General features: G+C 37.2%; 1 protein-coding gene across 3 annotated transcripts in view; it reads left to right on the top strand.

Moving 5' to 3' along the window:
• The window catches only part of LOC121425031 (probable JmjC domain-containing histone demethylation protein 2C), an 80029-nt gene that overhangs the window by 16056 nt on the left and 39128 nt on the right, over positions 1–24845 (top strand). For 2 of the 3 annotated variants that reach the window (XM_041620968.1, XM_041620966.1), the window contains exons 4-5: positions 5024–5236; positions 10193–10274. In XM_041620968.1, coding sequence (XP_041476902.1) covers positions 5024–5236; positions 10193–10274 — 295 coding nt within the window. Of the gene's footprint in view, positions 1–5023; positions 5237–10192; positions 10275–24243; positions 24772–24845 lie in introns of those variants that run through there. The other variant, XM_041620970.1, reaches the window with a different exon arrangement.

Here is a 24845-nt window from a genome sequence, read left to right as displayed (position 1 = left end):
GGTAGGGGTTGGAAGGGGGATTCACTTGTCCTTTTTAGGGCAGGGAGTCTGCTTGTGATAACATCTTACCATCATTCCTAACAACATGATCGTGACTCATTCATGGGTGTTGCAAGTTTACATTTCCCCTGTACTCCTAGGAGCTGCTAGTTTGTCTCGAGATTCTTTACAGACTGATTAGTGCTAAGGCCTGGCCCCTGTCAGCTAGTGTGGGATTAAAGAGAAGTTCAAATTCCTGCCAAGGTGTTCATTGGAGAAAGACCTTACCTGATTTTTTTTAACAAAAAGAAAATGCAACAACATAGGTTTTTGACACACTTGTTTTTGTCATATGTCCATTGATCCCACCTTTGTTGAAATATTTCAATCATTGTGCCTCAGCATAACTAGATGGAGGGCATACCTTAGAATATTGTGATATGATCATACTTGATTGAAAGCAATTGCGAGGTGCAGATGGTATGAGAAAAAAAGCTGCCATCCTTTTCGAAAGGGACATTTTCCTTGGACTTGTGCATTATGACATGGGTGGTGAGAGTCATATCCTTGTAAAGGCTGAAAGGGGATTAAGTTTTTCATCTTTCTGAATCAAAGGTAGTGTGAAATCATTTAATTCTGTGCAAGCACTGACCTGAAACAATCCCAGGGGCCATTGTATATTTGGAGGCCTACAAGATTGTGACCCTGACCTGATAGTAAACTCAATTGACTGATGGCCATCCTGCCTTCTTTATTATTGAACTCAGGGGCTCTTTTTCCATTACATCCTTCCTCCTATTTCTCCCTTTTTTTCCTGCTAGTTTGTCATCTTGTTACTTATTTACTATGCCAACAAGGCCAGTGAGTGATTCTGATTAGGATAATGAAGTGGGGCCTAAATTAAAGTGACAGATTGTTCATCAGTTGTAAGATAGTGCGTACATATGATTTTTTTTCTTTCTATCTTTCTAGTCTTTATACACCACTCTCTCATTTCCTATGTTTCTAGGCATCACTGCCCTTCCAATTCATATTTCATTTTGATTTGGTACTACGTTATAAATTTTGAATCATGTTGCAAATATATAGGCCTTATATATCTTCCTCAAGTGTTGAATGAAAGTAAAAGCAAAAGTTACATTTCTGTCTTGAGATGACGCATAGGCCTAACAATTTCCGCACAAACCCAAGCGAAAGTCCTTTTTCCTTCGCTTTTTTTTTTGGCCACTGCTAGAAAGCGGCTGTTCTAGTAACAGAGCAGGATATCTCCAATGTCAAATATCCTCCTTCCAATTACTTCTTCCTGCAAAAGCATCCAAAAACAGGACCAGATTGGTGCAAAAACATGCAGAGGAATGATCAAGCATTTGTGGATGGGGGAAATATTTTTATTTCATCCTGTGAACTTGAAAGCATTACATCATTACTATGTCACATTGAAGTCTTGTTGTAACATACATGTATCTGTCCCTTACCTCAAAGGGATCGTCCGGGCTGAAAATATTTATATCTAAGTAAATAGAGTAAAATTCACAGAGCAAAATGCTGAAAATTTTCATCAAAATCAGATAACAAATAATGAAGTTATTCAATTTTAAATTTCAGCAATAATTTTTTTAAATAGTTATATGTATATGCACATCATCATGAATATTCATTAGGTGGACCGATGATGTCTTATCCCCACTTTCCTTTCTCTTATGTTATTACATGAAATCATAAATGTTTAATTATTTCATACGTGTGTAAATGATGTGTCTTTATTATGATGAAACAAGTTGCGACAATAAAGAACTAATGCGCTTAATCAGTTGTCAATCCAATTGTTTTAGTTCTTGGTAGAAAATGTTGAATAAAACTTATTTCATATAATAAAATACAAAAGAACAAGTGGAGATATGACATCATCAGCCCACCTAATGAATATTCTTAAAGACATGCCTAGAATCATTTCACCGGAATAATTCAAATATTTAAAATTCAATAACTTTGTTATTTGTTATCTGATTTTGATGAAAAAATTTTCCAGCAATATGCTTTGCGAATTTTACTCTATTTATTGAGACATAAATATCTCCAGCCTGGACCACCCCTTTAACTCCTTACTCCTATTACCCTCTCTGCCCCTTTCCTTACCCCATTACCCCTCATGCCCCCTCCTCACCCCCACTGCCCCCTGCCCCTTCTCTGCACCCCTCCTCACCCTAATTATCCTCCCTGCTCCTTCTCCACAGGCAGTTGTGGTGAAGTGTGTCAGCCCCTTTTGCCTACCCCTCCTACTGTGCAAACCTCAGTGGGGTGGCGTGAAGGTGGCATGCACTTGTGATATTTGAGTCCCATTCCAATCAAATCCCTGCTCTAAATGTAGCTCAGCTAAAGTGTGGCCTTCGTGCCAAGGCAACAGAGGTCAAATCCGTCTCCACAGAAGGATATTGTTTTCGAGCTGGAAAAGACTGCAAAATGGAGGATACATAAAAAAAGGAGCTGAAGAGAAATAGAGTGGAAATCACAGAGGGAGGGTCGAGTAATGTTTCCTTTTAAACAATGGCAAAATAAAACCAAGTCATGTGCGTGGGAGTGACACCATGTGGCAAATAGCTCTATAGCACTTTCATATTGAAGGAAACATAAAATGCAGTTTTCTCCAACATAGAAGGTCATGAAGGGAGCAAATGGGAAAATAAATCACTTATTGCTTTGTACTACGTTTCCCCTTATGTGTTCTGATTATTTTACATTGATAACTACGCTGTGACAAGCAGAAAGATGCCCTGTTCGCATCCATTGTTTTGAAAATGAAACAACTTGGCCCATTTTTAGGGATGGTCTCAGCAAGTGTTCAGAAAATTGCTGAGAGTTTCTGTCAAACATGGCACTAAAAAGTTGATGTAAAAAATAAGATAAAAACAGCACTCTCCCAGTGACAGAATATGTTTAGATTATATTTCATAATATCACTCTGAAAAGAATTACAATACAGCTCCAGACAATTCACCCTCTTCAATTACTTCTATCTAGTAAAAACAACTATGTGCCTCACAATAGATTATTTTGGATAGATGACTATATAAATGCCACTTACTTTTATTATTATTAGGCCAACACAAGTGATGAAAAGTCTACAAATTTTAAAACACAGAATGAAATAGAATTTGTTTTCAAAAAGAAAATTTTGGCACTTGTCCATAAGCAGCTTGTGATTTTAGGTGACATCGAAAATCTACATTATTGCCCAAATAATCTTGCATTGCAATACTCTCAATGTGACAGACTAGGGGTTAATACCACCAGTGCAATGTGTGTAGTGTTGGCATGTGGTATCACTTGCACCTCTACCATTCCCTCAGGCATTGTGAAGGAAGGGGGGGGGGGTGATTGCTATCTAAACAACACCATGGCTGAGGTCAAGGGTGCCAGTTGACTGATGGTGAGCTGTTTGTGCAGCCACATTGTTACTCCCCATTCACTTTAGTCTCATTAATCAGACCCTATGAATGTTTGTCAGCAGTATCTCAAAAGAGCATCATTATTCATGGTTTAAAACATTTTGGAATACCCTGTAATTCGTATAAACTAAGACTGCAAAAATGGAAATGGCACTAGAGCTTATTGGACAAATGCTTTTCAAACTCCCTGTATTGTCTTCCCAATACAGAATACATAAATAGTGCAGTATTTTCACTAAGGAGTGGGCTCTATATATGTTTGGGGGTGAGCTAGAATACTGTACTTTACAAAGGCAGTAGGCCTATGCATCATCCACAAAAAAAAAAAAAAGAAAAAAGATTGCATAGGCCCTTACAATATGTTTGTGCATATTAAAGTGAGTGTGGATGTCATATCTGATTTTCATGCTTTTTTTGTGGACGTCATTTATGAACCTTCATACTGCAATATTACGGTAACTTGCTGTATTTTTGTTATCTGCCAAAGGAGGAAGCAAAATACTTCAGTTCATTGACCCCCCATGCCTCGTATTCTATATTAGAAGCATATATCCTTTAAAAAAACTGCATTATTTGAAGTTTTTTTGTGGAAAGCTGGAGGATATGAAAGATGTGATTGTGGTCACTCATTACACAGAGAGATATTATCTGTTGTGCTATTTTTGTATTCCAGATACCTGCTTATAGCAGAGAGAGTAGATAATGTCTAAAATGAATAATTCAGTGAAAACAATTCCAACGATTTTTGTTGCAAGATAACACTGTACTACATAACAGTGCGTGTTCAGAATCATTCAAAATCTCTTGTTTATTTCTTAACTGCCTTTTATGTATACTCTGTTGACATTTGAATGTGAAGATTAAAGTCGGAGGCATTAGATATTCAGTCTCCTCGCCCTTCTTCAAATATTCCTTCATTTTGAGGTCCTGAAACTGGTACTGAGATTAGACTACCAATATTTAGCCCCCCCCCTCATCTAATATTTGTTCATTTTGAGGTCACTGGTACTGAAATACCCATGAAATATGCCAGAATGTGTTGATACCATGTCTGAGTCCCTACATTGACATGTTCTTTATGGTTAAAAAAAAATGATATTCAGTTTAAAAATCTGTCTGTAATCACTGAACATTGTTTTAATATGCTATTATGATGAATGCAATGCCATGTTTCAGAAAACCCAGCAATAAAATTATGATGGTTGAATTATGATTGTTATTATTGTCTTAGAGCTGAGTTGCCTTTACAAATAAGCATTTTCATTCACCCCCCCTCCCTCAGCCCTTCCCCAGCTTTACTCAATATGATTAGGATCCAGATGAGGGCAATCAGGGCCTCAATAACACTTATTTTTCAGTTAAATATTGTTCCAGATTGCACCCCCACATGTATTTGGTCATCGGACCTATTTTGGTCTGTCACATCTTTGGTCATCTATTTTTGCATCGTTCTTTAACTATTGGTGTCAAGCTAATGAGAAACATGATTGAAATTACAGTTGCATGAACGTGAGCTGGGATTGAATCGATGATGAAACATCTGTTATAATTCTTGCTATGTCTGTCTTGTTTTTCCATTTCTTGAAAATGATCTTTAGGATGAGAATGTAAAGAACAGCACGCACCCAATCTTCCAGCGCTACCCAGAGGTCCGTGACGAGACTCAGAAATGGCTTCGTGAGCAGAAGGAGCAGTATGTGTTGATGCACGCCCCCTATCAGCTGACTGGGATACGTGTCAAAGTCTACCGGCTAGGTTCAACCACACAGTGGTTCACTGCAGTCATCACATGGCACGATCTACTATCAAGGGTAAGTATCCCGTGAGGCATCATCTTACATTTGCCACACTTCACCCGGGTGTGTTGCATCATAAACTTGGGCTGTTTCACAAAGATTCAGAGGGCTGACTAAAAATTACATGTAGGTCTAGGGTTGCATGTATACTGAATATGCATCTCTGCTTTGGTGAGATTAAAGGAGAATGAAACCTTTGGAACAAGATAGCTTGTGTGAAAACAGAAAAATCAAAGAAACAGATCAACAAAAGTTGAGAAATATCAGACAAATAAGGAGAAAGTTATGATCATTTCAATATTGTGATCACTAATGCTATGGAGAACCTCAAATTGGCAATGCGACAAAGATGTGTGATGTCACTTGTGAACAACTCTGTCCATTACTTTAGCATATATTTCATTTAAATTGCCTCTTTTTATCACATCCATCAGTAGACCATGTGTTCTTTCTCTAGGAGGGCATGTAATACATATTTTTAAAGAATACATCATGGATATTGAGCTTGTATCACCACAAGAAAAAGCAGAACTAGACATTTTGAGGGTAATTTATAGTCCATCAAAGGGAAAGTTGTTCACATGTGACATCACACATCCTTGTTGCATTGCCAATGGGAGGATCCCATAGCATTAGTGATGGCAATATTCAGATGCTCATAACTTTCTCATTATTTGTCTGATTTTTCTCAAACTTTCATTGATCTGTTTCATTGATTTTTCTGTTTACACACAAGCTATCTTATTCCAAAGGTTTCATTTCCCTTTAATGATTATGATCCATATAGGCCTGTGTTGGCCTACATTTAGTCAGACTTGACTCTTCGTGAAACACAGGGGGCCTACAGTGAGAATAGGAAATAAACTTGCAGAAAGTAAAGGTACTTAAAAAAAAATAACAGGAAGTAATTAACATTCAGATTTGTCAAATGCTTATTCCTGGACAATTTAAGAGTTTCATGACAAAGCAAACGTTCGGTTGTGGAGAGCGACAGAAATGTACTTCTAATCCTTTGTTTTTGGATGCAAATCGTCACAGTGCACTACTCAAGATTGTATCCTCAATTATGTTGCTGAAACAAGATGTCCACCGTTTTCTTGAAATCTTCCTGGCAGAAATATACGTTTGTGGAGGTTTTACTTGATACTGATGTTATCGCTTTCCAAGTACTGCGCTGGACTCACACGAAAAGGTGTTGGGAAGCTGCCAGTTTTCCTCTGAAGATATTCAAGACCTTGATTCGATGGGAGATATGCCCTCAGAGAGAAACAGATAGACAGACATTAGGGGGTTAGGGGTGTGATAAGATATACCCCAGCTCTGACCTTTGAGCATTCCTCGCTCTACTGGTATCTGCAGCAGAAACAACCAGGGAAGTCTTCCTTGAGGAATTGTTTTCTTCAGGAGATCTTTGGCAGGGATATATTACTTACAGGGTTGTTTATACAAGCCTGACAGATGATATGCAAGACTCCTCCTGGTGCTATCATCCCCCATGGAAGTTGATGTGAACAGCAAAAGCAGACCAGGATGGAATAGACAATTTAAAGGAACTGATGACAGACAAGCCATCTCCTCCCATGAAATGTATACCACATTAATGGAAACACAGATTGTATAATTGATTGGAAGTTTTGAATGCATTGATCGGGCAAAACCATCCTGTATCGTCTCTTGGGAAAATTCTGTTCTTTCTGTTGGTTATGAATATGTACCTACCTGTCAACTGAACAGTTATGGAAATGGAAGAGTCTCAATCTTGCCTCCATTCAATTCTGCAAAATCAAGGAGAAGCAACAGACATGGCATATTTACATTGGAAGTAACGGTTTTCGTATATTCGTCCATTTGCTTTTAAGTTGCTAAGCAACCATTTGTAATACAGCAAAAAGCTCAAACGATGGAAACACCAGTGAATTTTAATTTTCCCAACGTGAACAAGTTCATAACAGCGTTCTTTATGGGAAATCATCTCTCTATGGAAATTGTACAATTTCATCATGAGACAGAAAGTGCCCTGTGTGCAAAAATGAAATATAATTGAATGTAAGTGACAGGTTTATGACTTGGTATGATCTACAACTCTCATAAGTTAGTTTCATACACTCAATGAAAAATAGATTCATCTTTAAACCTTTAGAGGTACAACCTAGTATTACACGCAGGCAATGTTTATAAGTGCCAAATATCTTTCAGATCAGATATGTGCAAAATTACACTGATATACTTAAATTTTCTATTAAAAAAAGAAACAAATTTAATTCACCTACTTACTTCACAATGCACATAAAAAGATTATGAATAAATAAATTTTGCAATTTAGTTTAATGGTATGAACATTTGTATGAATGAGACGTCAATATAACATGAGCAAACATGAATACATAAGGGATATTATATTGGTGAAAATTTCAATGTCTGATGTTCTCTTTTCAGTTCGAATCAGTTCAGTTTTTGTGATCATGGTTAATCAATTTTCCTAGTGATTGTAAGGAAGATATGATTTTATTGCAACAATCATAAGTTTCTTAGATCCCATTCTTAGATGCGCATGAGTGTGATTCTTACACAAGTACTATTATGCGTACTAACAAACCACTCGATTGTTCTAATATTCCTTCCAAGGAGGGATGAAGACGTCATTCTGATAAAGTAGACACAGTGTCTGCCAGCTCCTCCCTCTCTCTGTAATACTGAAAACATTTAATGGTCATGGGAAAATTGAGACAACCAAGCTGAGTATAACGTAACATGAATGTTCACGAGAATAATCATGAATTCGGTAATGATAGGAGCTCCGTTATATACTCCAGAGAGGGAAGCATGTAGAAGAGCAATGAACTTCTCATCTGCAACTGTCTCGTCTTGTCGGCCCGGAGGCAATACATCTTGGCGCTGGCATCCCAGACTTTGGTAATGAATATTTTTCAAGAAATAACAGCAAGAAGTAATAATCCAAACATTTTATTGGGGTACAACTTTAAATGCTTTGACAATGGATACGATGACTTTAGAGGTATATAGATTTTCTGGGAAAGCATATTTGTGATGGGATGAAAATATGCTTGCATCCATTTGTTTGATGGTAGAATGAAAGTTAATTGGCACCTTTAATACAAGCAGCAAGCAAATTTGTTCTCTTCTCAAACATTGCTCTGCGTTGACCATAAAAAACGGCTACATAATGGTAACAGATATTCCGTTAATTGCATGCTGGTACAAGTGTTTTGACATTTTACGTTTGAGTAAACGCTAGCATGTCCATTATCGTAGATCCATTTCTTTCAGACCACATAAAGCTGCATTAAGAACTCTGTAGAGAATGCTCATTCGAAGGACACCTATTTGCCGTTTCATCCGCAATATGACAACATGTCTATTTAAGAAATTATCTGTCAAGGCTTCGTGTTTGTGACAGAGACACATAGCAGCCATTATAATCTTCACTTCTATTAATCGACTCACTCGTCTGACCCAGTTTGTCATCAAATTAACTAGCTCCAGAGATTCATTATTACGAAGCAATCAATATTTCACTCAATGGAGCTTTCTCACTCTGTCTCTCTCTCTCTCTCGCTCTTTACCTCTTCCTGTTCCCCCATTCAGTTCAATTTAGTTTGATTTTCATTCCTAGTCTATTTTATCTTTCACCTTTAGATGGATGCCACAGTTTTCATATTTCCAGATCAATATAGGTGAACATGAATACGAATTGCGTCAAAAGATTTTTTTTTTTAATCAATGAAAATCCTGAAATTGAGAGCATGGTAAGAAGAAGAAGACATGTCCATTATTACACTTCTAATGAGGCATTATATAGAGAAGTCAATTCAGGCAAAACACAAAACAAGGACAAAACGAAATGGCAAACTCACAAGAAACAAGCAATCATTGATTCTTGTTTGAAACACAGTGAATTCAGTCAACGAATTTAATCATTCCCTTTTTTTTTATTTACCAAAAGAATATTCACAAATAGATATCGATAACATTGGTATATTTTGGCACAATTCCATTAAAGTATATTTTTGTAAACTGATATTTTCCTTGATAATGGAAACTAAGTCATGTTTACTTCAAGACCAATTATTGTTTTGGTTATAAAGACTTGAAAACAGATTGAGCTCAGTTTTTTTGTTTTAGCAGAGATAGTTTTATTTTTTTTCTCATCAAGAAGAATCATGAAAATGGGCAAAATGTGGTGTCTACAGATTGTGACCAGCTTACATTGAAGTGAATTAATCAATGAGATTTTGTTTCTGTGCTTGCATTATGTGAACCTCACTTTGTATTGCATGCCACAAAGGAATAGGCATTAATTTGCCAACACATAGGTCATATTGACATTTTCCTCATACACGGATAATTTTCTGAAGACTCAAATGGAATAAGATGATAATGTACATTTATGGCAGACAATCTGCCACTATTTATTCAGTATCAGAACGATATTCATGCTGTAAATAGGCTTATAGAACATAGAACAAGTTGTTTTATAAAAACACTCGGGAATTATCTTGTTTGTTTCAGAGGAAGAGAGGGGCAAAGTGCATCTTTGACTGCACTTTTAGAGATCAATGCGATTCTGGTCCAGATTAACAATGCCTCCACCCTTCTTGTGCAGGAAACATCATTTTTTTATTAAACAAATTAGTAGTAATCAGGTTTTGGGGGTATTCATGTAAGCTTGAGGAATTTTCACACATCCTTTGTGTGATCATTAGGAGGGTTCACTGTGATAATCACTAAGATTATATCAAATGATTAGTTAATTTATCTATTATTTTTGTTCAGTGCACATTAGTATTGAAATCCAATTCAATCAAGCATTTTGTGTATTAGATTAGAAGTCCCGCTGATTGGATGAATTGTTTTCAATTATATCGTTTCTCATACCTTGCTTTATATTTGTTTTTATCGAGAATGAAATAAATGCAAATTGAATTATTTTTTTGCGGTTTTATTCTTCAGGAGTTGAGAGTAATGGATGACACTGTTCTGGAGAGTCACACAGAGAATCCAGCTCACATTCAGATGATGTTCCTTGATGATGGTAAGATTTGTTTATTATTGGATGACAAATATTATACAAATAGCGAATAGGCACGAGTGCGATGGTGGGAGATTTCGCTTGAGGTGAAAGAAAGATGCTCTATTCAACGAGGCATCAGCCGAGTTGAATAGAGCGTTTCTTTCTTTCACCGAATGCGAAATCTCGCACCATTGCACAAATAAGAATATCCGCTATTTGTGTTGTACAACGCCTCGGAATCAAGCGAAAATATTAAAAAAAAACAAGAGTTTTCCCTGCAGTAATCTATGAAAAGGGAGCAAAAATATTGAATGCGAAAAGCAAAATCCCACAAGCCAGGCCCACAAGCGCACATGATCTTGGACAGCATTGCGCATTTAGCCAGCGAGCTGTATGCGCAATGTCATTTAATCAAATGAAATCGCATTGTGACGTCACCTAAAGCCGTCCAATGGTACATTTTGGACAGTACATTTTGGATGGTATGTCTTGTGTGCAAAGGTACGAATGTGTGACATTCAGCATCCCATTTGCTCGCTTACAACAAGCTAAGTAGGCGTTGTACAATACTTATCACACGATGTTGATACTCTTCATTTTCACAATCTTTTCGAGCGATCATATAATAGATTTTAAGATAAAATAAATGGATGTGTTTGTCACCTTTTAGACAATTTTATTTGTTACGAAATCTTGAAGAATATTTTCATATAGCTCTTCTGCTTCACTTGACAAGGTGGGTATTTGGAAATTCCTTCACGATTTTAATCAATATAACAACCTCTTCAGATCTAATTCTAAGGATTTGACGAGAGAAGTTGTTTTTCGAAACAGGATATTATGAAAAGTTATTTATCATTCGAGCTTTGCTATTAAAGCTGATGATGGTACAGGGTGGAACAAGAGATTTGAAATAAGTCACAGAATTCAAGATTGCTTGATAATTATGATTTTTATTGTGGCTTCACATTTCTCATTAGTAAACCTAAGTTTCCGCTATGGAGGAGTGAAATGGTGTGTGAGTACTGTTAGAAAGTGTTTTTGTCATGATCTTGTCGTGTCTGTGCGAGAAGCACATGTACAGTATGTACACCCACACTATCTGATGTAACAGTTAAAGGTCAAATTCATTCCGATTTAAAACCTAAACAAAGAAAAGGTAGTACAATGATAAGATTCATCAAGCTGATTCCCTTAAGGGTTGGTTGTTTTTTTGTGATTGAAATCTTTGTAGAACAGTATTTAACTCTTATGAGCTCACCACTCATTCTATCATTAACAATCTATAAAGCCTTCTCAATTTATCACACTGAATGATCTTTCTTTTCAGTACAGTCTCCAAATGAAATTTACTTTCAAGCGTTAATTTGTAATGTGAGCCGATGGATATTTTAATATTAGAGGTAAAGTCTCTAGTTTTCTGTTTAAATGGTGTACTGAGAGTACTTTAGGAAACCCCAATTGATCAGTTCAGGTACAATATGACAATAAATCAGACAAGATTTTATGAAGTTTCAGTAATTGCATTCCACTGTAAAATACAGATTGATTCTACAGGCTATAGTAGAAAAAATTCTGTCCATATTGAGATTTTTTTGAAGCGCTGCCAGATTGATCCAGAACCTTTGTTCATCTTGTTTACGAAATTGAAATTTGCCTCGAATTCTATGTCAATTTACACAAACTTTTATGAATTGATAAGACCCATTATAACCAGTTCAAAAAGCATACATGCCCAATCATTTATCCCGATGAGCTCATATTCTCATGTTGACAAAGGCAAAATAATGATCATTTTATTGTTATCTCATTGTTATTATAGAAGTGCTGATTCCCACATATTCCTCATTTTATTCAGATGAGGAAATGATAAGGAAGCCATTGTATTATTGAATAGACATTACTTTAGATTGGAGGTAAAAGGTCACATCACAGGCCTAATAAAGACATCCTTCGGTTCAATAGGATTGTTGATTGTGCTTGATTGAACAAAGCCGGGTTGTGAGAGAAATCAAAGTTCAGGGATCTGGCTTATTGAATAAAAAAAAAAAGTGATGTAGAAATATTGAACATTGTGCTCTTTAATGGCTTATCTCACTTCAGAATACTACCTAGTAGGAAATCGATTTGAATTGCAGTATTTTTTTTCATTAGGTAAAAATCTTTTTGTTACAGTATGTATTCTTCACTTCTGCTGGAGAAAATAACTTTACAGTACAAGTTCAAGAATTTTGATTTTCAGCTTATGTTAGCTTTCCTCTACAAGAAGTATGGGAGCTCATGTAAATATTGTGACTTGGTGAAGAGATTATTGGTCACTAAATTGTGAAGCTGTTTGTATTTTTTTTTAAATAGTGAATGTGTGACACCCTTTCCTTCATTTCATAACTGTTTTGTGAAAAGATGTCAAACTTTAAAATGACTTCACTTTCTTATTTTGCATCCAATTTTGATGAATTTGTTAGAATTGAGGTGGTTTGATAGTTTTTTTAAATCTCTATAAATTTAAAATTAACTGTTGTTGGAGTGAACTTGGCCTTTTAATTCTTTCCTGGCCATGTCCTGACCAGACTACAGTCGGTCAGTCATGGGTGGAGCCTATGCATGTAGCATGTGTTTGGCAATGAGCGGTCCTGTTTTGAAGCATGGTATAATTAGATATCTAGTTAATGATTGATGTTTGCCAGAGAGGTTGCTGCCTTGAATTCTTGAAGCTAAATGTCATCAGTGTCTGGCATGGCTGAGATGTGAGAGCCCTTCCGAGGTGACTAAAAGTAGATCAATGAATTCATGCAGACTGATGTATTGCCATGTATATGTGCTATCGTGTCTCCATATAGCTTTACAAGTTTATTATGTGAGGTAGTTGTGGTTTGTCTGCAAGCAAGCCGAACTGGGATATTCATATTTTCTATAGCGTTGGTTATAATTCTAAGTCTCCGATCGGCAAAAGGTGCAGTTGATTTTGGGACTATTCAGTTGGCTATTTCATGAATGTCATCTTGTGATTACAATGCAGGGGGGGGGGGGCGTGTTTCATGAAGAGTTTATTGTCATGCTTAAATGTCAACACACGTATGATATTAACACGTAATCTGATGGATGGATGTGTGGTAGTCCACTTAACCGTGTGCATGATCTTACCAATGCCTTGATGTGTGATACATATAATGCAGGCAACTTGAATTTAAGTGAGACTGTAAGTCGCTCTTAAATCTTAGCGAAACATTCCCCCAGATTGCGTTCTAGGGTTTCATCTGAACTTCAAGCGGGAACTTCATCTGGTATAAAGGGGGTATAATTTGCAAGTAAAGATGCACTCTGGTAATGGCTTGGAGAACTGCAGAACAAAATGCCAATGGCAGTGAAGTTAGAAATATCTAGGCCTAATTACAGGTGAATCTGCCTAAATCAAATCTCTTCGGACCAAAAAAATGTGTTAGACTTGGCGAAATTCAATCTAGAAGAGGTACACCTAAATTCCAAGGACTTAAGATAAATACAGATAGTGAATATTTAGATTTGTGTTTAAACCTTGTTGATTTGACTGTAAAGCTAAAAGATTTGAATCTGAGTGTTTGTAGATTTAAAGTTCAATCCTTCAGATTGAAAATAAATCCATTATTTTGCTAGGGACTATTCACAGCCGATCTGGATTTCTGGATTTATTTTAATTCCTTGAAATTCATAAATGTAATCATGTTTTGTGTAATTTTGTCTGAAACATAGCTTTTTGACATTGGTTTTAATTTGAAAGGTCAACCTATGTTAATTTGATTGTAATTAAAAATAATGAAGAAGCTAAGAAACCACATTCTTTTTTACCAAGGACATAACATTCATATCGCTCTTCAAATGCCCCTCCCATACATCATGTGTCTATCATGAACTCCCTATCTGATTGCACATGAACTTTGTTGAAATCAACAAACTCCAATCGTCATTGTTTGCATAGTTGTTATACATACCATCAGAGCCTCCTATTATTTTGACTGACCTATAAATTGTATGCAATGTGGAGAGCATGACTGGCACCAGACTGCACGTAACCAGGGTCGTCAGGGCCAGACTGGTGAGCCCGCCTGTGGTCCCATCTACGGGATTGGTCGAATACGCAGGCTGGTGAGACTTGTCTCCTGAAAGGGTTCATGCACCCGTCTGCTAGTATCCTGACTGATTGGATTTTGGAGAGTGGCAAAGTTGAGGCTTTCCGCTTTTGTGCGTGCCTTTGGAGGTGCTAGCTGAGTGGCATATGGCTTAGCTTTTTAACCAGAGGGGGATTATAGCCTGAACATGGATTTAATGCTTTCAGGATTAGTAATGGTGACTGTACATTTCTAAACTGACTGAGTCTGCCAAGGTATGTTTTTCAATATTTATAAATAGTGGTCTTTGCTGTATTTTGAAAATGAGTATAGTGTGTAACTTCTGATGTATTCAGAGGTTTATACCTTGGTCACATTTGATCTACGGCGGCCGTACGGCGAGTCGACAACAGCCGTTTTATTAATTTCAATTCAAACCACCTATATATAGTTGGTACAAAAAATGTTGAAATGGCCGTTTTCGACTCGCCGTACTGCCGCCGTAGAGCAAATGTGACCATGGTATTAGACTTCATGACCGTGGTGCTAGTTAGATATTCATTTTTGCTATTGTTTTGAAATTGTGCAGATTATTTAGACTGAGTTATGCCATTTAAAAAAAAAATGACATGGGCCCGTATTCTGTAGTTGGGTTTACCTTTAGGCCACGGTCTAACTATGTGCTAAAATTATGGGGAGCCAAAAATTCAAATATTCTCTTTGTATATATTTTATGTATACTATTTTGCTTCATTTTGCTTTCATAATGAAGAAAATCCTTCAGTTATCATTCCCAGGCAATTATAAACAATTTGAGTGTCAAATGAGTTAATAAAGTGGATGTGTACTGTTAATGATTTGTGTCCCAATTGGCTCTCCATACTTTAACCGCAACTTTAAACCCAGTTTTAATTTAAACCATAGTTCAGAATACAGGCCATGAAGTTTAGGCCAAGTAAAAAAAGATAGTAGTTGATCGTCCGGGTTTTTTGAGAGCGGTGATGAGGGAGGTCCTTGCTATTTGCTATCTTACTATTTTTTTTAAGAACACGGAGGCATTTTGTCGGTCCAATTTTTGACATCAGTGATGAGGGAGGTCCTTACTATTTACTATATTTTTTGCTATTTTTTATTCAAATGATTGTCAGGCCATGTCAAGCTCGAATTATGTGATCGATGCATGCTCAATTAAGCTTTTTCGGTATTGATATTTTCAATACCGGTATTACTAATAGCTTCAATACCGGTATACCGACTAATACCGAGTAAATTCCCAATTTATTGTGCAAACAGTGTCCGATGTTAGTTTAGCCCTGATATGGCCTCGGATAAAGAAGGGATGCTTGTGGTCAGCTGAGGAATGCTCAGCATGGTCCGTTCTCATTGACAAAAACTTTCTCTTTCTTTACCAAAAGTTATACGATCATGCTCTCTCCCCAACGAGAGCTGTGAATTACCTGTGCATGTGCGCAAAATTATCTCAGCAAGCACATGGTACGAAATCAATAAGTCAAGTTGCCAAATGCTACACCGCACAAACTCACTGCTACTTACTTTGCTAAACGTGTGTACATGCCCTAACTTCCAAGCACCAAAATTCCCTGCTAAAACTGTCAAGAATATATGCGTGATTTTCCCTTCACCGATCTTGCCCCACTCATTCACATTCAGATTCGCCCCTTTTGTTTACCACTCACATCAACACGTGTTCGTCAAAGGTTCGAAGTTTGTTGACCTCAAATTTTGACGTCTCGTACATAACTTTTCTTATAAATGTCCATTGTGTTGAACCCCCCCTCTTGTGAACCTGCACGTTGTCTACAAGTAACCCCCCCCTAAACTTCTTATCCCCCGGCTGCCTCTTTCTCACTCATTTTTTCTTGCTTTTGTTTTTCTTTATCTCCCCAGCCCCTTAATTCTTCACTCTCTCTTTCCCATCGGCCCATTCTCTCCCCGTCACCACCCCTCTCTTACCACGAACAATCAACATCCTCCTCTTCTCCGAATCTCAATCTTCCCCTCTTTTTTGTCAATTTCATCTTTCACACATGCCAAATTTTAGTTGATCAACATCTTATCACGCCACGAGACCATCATACAATCATTCCAATAGTTTATTTTATTTTATTCATGACCGCACATGCACAAAACGGATACAACACCCATCACAAATCACACAAATATTCTCAGCCACTTTCTTCCATTTACGATCACTTCACAGATCAAAATAAACAAAGAGGGATGGCGTAACATTTTTTTTCCTGTTAATGTTATCAACATTTTCTGTCTTTTTTTATTTTCATATTTAATTAATTTATTCATTAATGTATTTATTATTTTTTTTGGGGGGGGGGTCAGACGATTTTTGTAGCAGGCTTATAGTATAAAAGTAAACTTGTCATAATTGAAACAATTCAAGAGCAGTCCAGAAAAAAAAACATTGCATAAAGAAAAAAAAGTTAATCCCTGTGGTTTGTCTGTCAATGCACAGCACCCCCCCCCCCCCCAAAAAAAAAAAAAACTCAGTGGACAAAGAGCAGTCCGAGAAAAAAAAACTTGCATAAAGAAAAAACAAGTGTTAATCCCTGTGGTTTGTCTGTCAACGCCCCAAGCCAAGGTTGATACTTTGTTGAAGCCCGCAATACACCACGTGGTCAAAAGGCAGGCTAGGGAGTGTTTCAAAAAGAGTTTTGTCAGTGATTTTGTTTTTGTAGAGGGATGTTACAAGCTAGGAAACCCTCGCATGTGATTGGCGGAAAGCAAATCTGTTGTTGAAACCACTGAAAAAAACTCTTCATGAAATGCTCTCCGTCTCGGTCGACTTCGTTGTTTATACTGTAGCTGTGTACACGAGTGCATGGAGCTGAGCCGACATGCACCCCAGTATCATTAGCGGTGGGGCCGAGGCCTTATGCAGCGGCTAACGGAGCTCAGACAGTAGTTAAGGGGCGATGTATTCATTTCGAGGTTAGATTATTGGATTCTGATTTCATTAAATACGTTGAGCCAAAGAACTTATTGTTTTGGCTTAATTTTACTGTAAAAATACCCATAAACGACAATACAGAAGAAAATACCGGTATGATATTTTCAACTTTTGGTATGACGGTATTTCGGTATTGAAATTTCTACGGCGGTATCCATACCGGTATGACTTTCATACCGAACGGTATTACTAATACCGGTATATCGAAAAAGCTTATGCTCAATATTAATAATAAATGATTAGAAATATATATATATATTATTATATATGTATAAATATCTATGATTGATTGGAAATCTATGGAAAAGGATAAAAATCTATTGATGTATCTATTGATGTGCGATATTGATGTGCGATAAAAATCTATTGACGTATTATTACTGATGTATACTGGTACTGTATTGTTGTCAAACAGAATGTTCATGTCAAGTGAATAATTGAAACATTTTAATTTATGTAAGGGTAAAAAAATGCATGGGGGGGGGTCTTTTTTATTGTCATGGAGTCTTGTTCAATTTTCCAGAGCCAATCTCATTTTTAGCACTGGGCATGGTTTCAGTTCACATCGCAGTTTTCGGGTGCTTGTTCGTTTACATAATGTTGAATACTACTGCTCAATTTTTATTCATTTTTAAAATTGATATTGAATATTAAATCCCTCATTGAATATTCGATGCATTGCCTCCTGACATTAGAAAACTCGCCAGAAAATTCAATGCATTTCACAAATTCACATGTCACGCCAGCACAGTCAATCACATCATCCTAGCACACATGCAGTTCACCCAACAGAGTCACAAGCACACAATCACCGTAACACACATCTAAGTACAGGCGCTATCACTCACCAAAAAACCCCGCTGAAATACAAATTACGTCATTAGAATTGATTTATCTGCGCCATATTTCCAGAGCAGGCGACGGATTAGTTCAGATTCAGTAAGCGGGGTCCCCGAAAATGCACTAAAAATGAAGAAATCCGCGATCTTATCCGAGTTTGCAAACTTTATTTCCTCGTTAATTTATGATGGTATCTTCAAAATTCCAACAAAAAAACAAATCAGAATTTTTTTCTTTCTTGCAATTACGGCGATATCGGACTTTGCAATTGTTTTTGAAGTTGCGAGAGAGATCCCAGAGTAATCTTGTGAATTTTTTCGTTATTCAGCAGCCATAAAAATAGTTAACAAGAAAATTGATGCTGCAATTAAAAAGGGAAGATGGCGCGGACGAGAAACAACACAATTTTTTTTTTTTTTTTTTTTTTTTTTTTTTTTTTTTAGAAAATAGTAAATAGCAAAAATTTTCATGCGGCGGCCAAAAGTGATGCGCGCGAGGACGATCAACTACTTTCTTATTTTACTTGGCCTTATGGTTGTGATAGGGATGGGGTGGACCATCAAACAAAAGGAATAGTATTTGGAGAAGAGGTTTTGGAGAGGAATAAGCATCCAGTATAGTATTGCATGACTGTGTGAAAGAGATCATCAAATTTTCCATATGTCTAGAGAAGAGGAAGAATGCATTTGAACTTGAAATGCCATCTGATCTAGTCAGACAGGCAGGCCTTGGTAAATAGATTGCATTGATTTCTGTCACTCTGCACTTCTGGTCACGACCTTTTCCTTTCTCTGACCCCTTTATTCAGTCCCTCTCCTACCCAGTAAGGTCAGAGTCATAATTCCTACATCTGCACAAAACCTGAGCTAGAGTTTGAATTAAAAGCAAAATGTTTAACTCACATGTTTTGCTAGTCTTCTTTTTTTATTTGGTATGATTGGAAATAGATAGGTAATCAATTGTGTTATTAAAGCAAAGTATCGTCTTAATCTTCATTTGGAATGCAACAGTTGCATTGTAGTACATATCCCCCCCTTTGAGAGATTTACAGTTAAGATGCTGCTTAATAATATGTATTCAATGCAGTTTATTTGTGCATGTGTTGCAGTTATCGAAGATTGAACATTAAAATTTAATTTAAAAAAAGATAAGACACTAAATACAATTATATTAAAGTTCCTGTAGCAAACAGCTCTGTCTCAGAAATTTTAACCAGCATATTATAAGTAAAATAGTCCATTGCCCCGTCTTACAAAGAATTACGATTGATCAAATCGCTCTCCACTATGGAAATCCATCTAAACTATAATTTTTTTCTGCAAGTAATTTGCACAATCTCCTTAGTAAACAAAGAGAATCACAATGAATCGTCAAGAGAATGATTGAGTACATGAATAAACATATCTAGAAAATATTTTGAACAAATTTGCGTTTTAGATGCTGACGTTGCTGGCCGTCCGTAGTTGTGATTGATCGGATCAATCGCAAGTCTTTGTAAATTGACGGGACCCAGGATTTTGTTCTGAACTCTGTAGGCCTACTGATTAGGGCCGTCTGCACCATCCAGAGTTTGAAAATTAGCGCACTATTTCTGATCCGGCAACTTACCCCGATCTGAACAATCTCAAGATTATTTGCAATGGAGATGCACTTCTCGCGTTAGTTCGTAGGATTAATCTCGAGATTGCAATCCCAAGTCAACTTGGGATTATTTGCGAAATAGCACGCTATTTCACGATTTATCGCGCTAATTCGTAGGTGCAGACGCACTCAGGATTATTTATTCACGGTGTCAGACCATAATGCATCAATACCTCGCTCGAGCAGGAATTGCTCTTTCTGCGATGGTGAAGACAGGGTTTTGTGAATCTCGAGATTAATCGCGAAGAGGGCTGAACTGGCTAAAATCTTGAGATTAAACAAACTCGGGATGTTGCAGCACCATCTAGGCCTATTGGTCCATTCAGAAAATTACTTTCAACTCTGTAGTCCGAGGCAGAGTCTAGAAATAAGCTCTTTCATGTAGCTTTTTGGTGATTTCATAACTTTATATTTTCATATTAAACACATTCGTGAAGTCTTACTTCTTCCAGGGGGGGGGGGTGGAATTATACTTCATTGATAATTGAACTGCCTTGATATAAAGCTACTGAAACGAGCAATATTTCTTAGTAAATTAAAAAGCATTGTGGGTTAAAACCTTGAAATAAAGCAATTAGACAATATTAGATCTTTAGTGAACGGTCATGAGGTGTGATAACAAAGTGACAATTGAATTGGAAATAACATGTGGTATTACCACATTGAAGTCTGTACAAAGCAACTACATCCTGCACTAATTTACTGGCTGTTTTTCAATGCCCAAGTCTGTGGTGAGAGGCTCCGTTTCCCCCAGGTCGTGAGGAGGTTATCCGACCCAGTGAGAAAGTGTGCTGTTGGTTTCTGTTTTTATGGGTTTTTTTACTCTGCCACTAAACTAGCGCGTGCACCGCCTTCCTCCCCTATTCCATATTTACATGTAGCCTACATTGCATGTTTGTGTATTTTGAGTGAAGTTGTTATTCTGAATCCATATTCCATTTTATAAGTGTTCGGGTTGTTTATGACTCTTTATCACTTCCATTATCACCTTATATTTCAAGGGCTGTATTCTGAGCCAAATGTTTGTTTACATTCAAGCCTGTTATCTCATATGAGATGATGAGAAATCATGCGAAAGACCTTTTGAATGTATTTAGACTGGGCAGTCAGTCGGGCTTTGTCACACTGTACACTTTTGCCAACAAGAGTCTCCACAAGTTTATGCCCACTTTGGTGGCAACGATGGCAAATTCCAAATAGTCTAATGGGGACACTATTGATCATACCAGATTTAGAGAAATATGATTGTTGATTTTCTTTTGAAGATCACAGGAGATTGAGAATGAGAATCAAAGGCAATGCAACAATAAACTTCATAAACTTCCTAATTAGAATCATTGGGCTCATTGCTTGAGTAAATTGCAGAGATTTCCAGTCATCCATCTATCCCTTTCGGCTTGGCTTCAAAATGGATCACCCCCCCCCCTTCCATGATGTATTGATGAAATCTTAGCCCTTTTCACACAGGAAGCCCCTATTACTCAGTTCTTTGTATCCTTGTGCAAACACTGCCTAGGAAATGCAGCAAATTTACATGTTCCCTGAACTTTTTTTTTTCTATTGAAGCCCTGGTACCATGGAGATATGATGGTAAAGCAAATATTTCATGTAGATATCTGTCATTGAGACATGAAGGCCAAGATATGTACTAGCAAGAGATATGACTGGAGGATTGACTGCTGTTTGCACTATTGGCAAATTATTAACACATATACTTGTTGGGAACATGGTTGGTGATACAGTGATAAAGCCAGGTCTTCTATTGATTGTCAAAATATATAGGTTATGGGATTTGATCAAGAGCAAAACTGATATGGAGAGAGAATGCCAGACTGACGTGTGGTTCTAAAGTTCATCTTTCAAGGGTCACTATTTATAGCGCTTAGCAGCAGCATCAGCTATCTGCGTGATTCGCACAACCAACAGTCTACAAATATGTACACAGTGTTTACCTTATGCAAACTTTGAATGAATTCATGTGTGTTTATGCAGATACCAATGGGTTAGGCAAACTTTCATTCCCATTTACATTTTAAGAATCGATAAACTGATTATTTAGTTTTGCTCTTGGATGCTGAATAAACATGTGTACTGCCTAATCAGTAATCACATGATGTAAAATATGTGTCTGTGTGAGGCAGTGGCGTCATGGGCCAAAAACAGCCGAGGGGGGGGGGGGCAGAACATACTATGTGGGGCAAAATTTTGAAAAAGAAGCGAGCAAGAATTTCAACCTTTTAAAAATTTATTAACAGCTTTTCATTTCTGAATAGATAACTGTACCAGAAATAGTAATATTTCTTGAGATCTACCAGATCATTTCTTTTCAAAACTTGACAGTGTGAATGGAGAATGTGCCCTTGCAGTTTGTATGATATAACATGACAACTTACACAATTATTTAGAAATTGAATCTGCTCCAAGATCTATTCCTTGTTTATATTGTAGTATTACATGACCATGAGATGGATTTCTTCCTTCGGGCAAGTCATTATTAAAATTAAAAGTTGTCTCCGCCTAGAAGACACAAGCCTACAAAGAAGAATATATAACTGTATATTATTGATATTTTTTCTCATTACTCTTTTGAGATGTGTCCCTCAGTTTATCCACATAGAGATGAATCTGTCATCTGTATTCCAGACATGATGAATTTCATCAGACGCATTTTTTGAAATATAAGTAGCTGCTTATTATAGTATGACATTTGAAATTGCCTGGCATATTGCGTTCAGATATGATGAGGTTCAGAAAAGATTGAATTTTTATGAATGAAATATATTCCCAAAGACATTGACGGAGTCTGTGGGAAGGAATAACGCCTTGTTGTCTGCCAAGGAATGGGATATCTTGGAGGGAATTTAGAGAGAAGTTAGCTGCCCTCGTGTGTCAATGAACCTGCAGTGTGATGAATGAGAGAGAGACATGGTGTACTGCATTTCATGTGAAGCTGCAATGAAGAGATAAATACCCAAGAGGCAACATAGCTCAAACGATCGCGAGCGAAGTTCTTCAGTTTCCCCTTCTAGTTCCAAGTCATTTAATTCTTCTTTTTGTCAATGGACACCTTGTCTTATGTCATGAACTTCGTGATTACTCACCTCCATTTCTCCTGAGGAATGTTTCATGAAACATTGGTGTATTTGTTATAAGCCACTGCATGCAACTGATTGGCTCGGATTCTAATTTGTTAGATTTTTCACTATTTTGAATTGGTTATTTTGATAAAACCGTTTGAGACAATTTGATTATCCTTTTACACTTTGATTCACATGTAATACAATCTTTAAGAAACAAAAATTGAATTGATGCTCTTTAAATCAAACAAGGAATAGAAATAGGGACAGTGATTTTCTGTTTAAAAATATTGCCTTTTCCTTTTCAGAAAATCGTAAATTCTGTTTCAGCTTGTCAGAATACAGAAATTCTGTTTCCTCATAGACTTTGCGTATATTAAAAATTGACAATTCCGTTTACCCATTGAATAGCAATATCACAACACTCGTGCTGGTCAAAATTTGTATCTGCCACTGTACCAACAACGCCAAAGAATCCGTTCTACTTGGATCAAAATTATTTTGACAAACACATTTAACATGAATACATCCTCACCTTTCATATTATTAGCATTATTTTACGGTTAAATAGAAACGACCTTAAAGAACTGTAAATTGAAACAGAATGTTGGTGTGATGCTTACAGATGTTTTTGGTGCATATCATACACTTGAAGTATCAAATCATTTTTATTTTTTTTACCTTGTAGTTTTAGCTTTTCATTCTCAATAATGGTTGTTTTCAGGGTTTATTAGTTCTGATACATGCACTAGTACACGTTTCTCTTGGTTTGATCATTTTTTAAATCGGCTGCTCACAAAGTTAAACAATACCTTTAACCCTTCCTTGTCCTGGACTAATGTCACATTATAATCATTGAGAAATGTGGTTGCATAAAGTGATTGTGTTGTGTTCATTATATTGATTGTGTAGGATTCAATGATTTAGTCTGTAAACTGCACCTGAAGGCATTCATCAACCAACTCTTTTCAACCCCTGTGCCCATTCTCCAGCTTCCACTCCATGCATGCCCCTAATTGACCTCACTATACCTTCCTTCTCCCCCTCCTTGTCGTCCCCTACCCCATACACTGCTTTGCCCCTTATTGACCTCGCACAATACTAGTAGAGATGACAAGAAGGGTAGCAAATACTGGTATGTGAATGTATACCTTTGTCACAATTTCTGATGTCCCCCTCCTCCCATCTTTCCCTATCCCTTCTCCTGCCTTCCCACTCTCTCTCTCCCCTCATTGTGATACCCCTCTCCTCATACCCCCTCCCCATACCCCTCCTTGCCCCCTGCTGACCTCACATTTCAAGTGTTGAGAAGCAGGGGTGCAAATATGTGATTGTGTACCAGGCAGTCTGTGCAGCGTGGCCTTACACACATGTGTAATGCTTCCTCTTCCTGCATTGAACTGTGTACGTGACCTTGTGCGGTGAAAAAGGACACCAGTGTGGCTCGCAGACAAGACTGTGTAGCAAATAGCAGGCCAGGCATGCAGGCTCTCTGCTGCAGCGGAAAGCAAGGCTTGTTGTCTAGTTGTGCGTTCCTTGCCTCATGTTCGTTGCTCTCTTGAGCTCTCTCATTTCTGCATTCCGTGTGTCCTTCTCCATTCACACGCCACTATAGCTGGAAAGGTATTGCTGGATAGTCCTTTGCCATTTGCAGACATTGTGTGCCCTATTCCTTCAGTGAACAGATATTTCTTCATTCATCTGACCTGGCAACAATCATTTACCAGTAAAAGGGAAAGGAGTCCATGAATACATGTGGATTAGCATATTTGTTGTGTGCTTTTGATTGTGGTTGGAGGTGATCTTGAAGAAACCGATTGGGGTAATGGAAGAACAGCATGGTTAATGGTTGCAACATTCAGCGATGTTCAGTCATGCTTATGATAGCTGTGAGTAGCCTCATTATAACATCTCCTATAACTTATTGATCAATGTTATTCTATTTTCAGTTTTGAGTATGGTG

The sequence above is a fragment of the Lytechinus variegatus genome, chromosome 12, assembly GCF_018143015.1.
Source record: "Lytechinus variegatus isolate NC3 chromosome 12, Lvar_3.0, whole genome shotgun sequence".
NCBI lineage: Eukaryota > Metazoa > Echinodermata > Echinoidea > Temnopleuroida > Toxopneustidae > Lytechinus > Lytechinus variegatus.
Note: the sequence above shows the minus strand (reverse complement) of the source record. Positions and strands in the feature narration are given on the sequence as shown.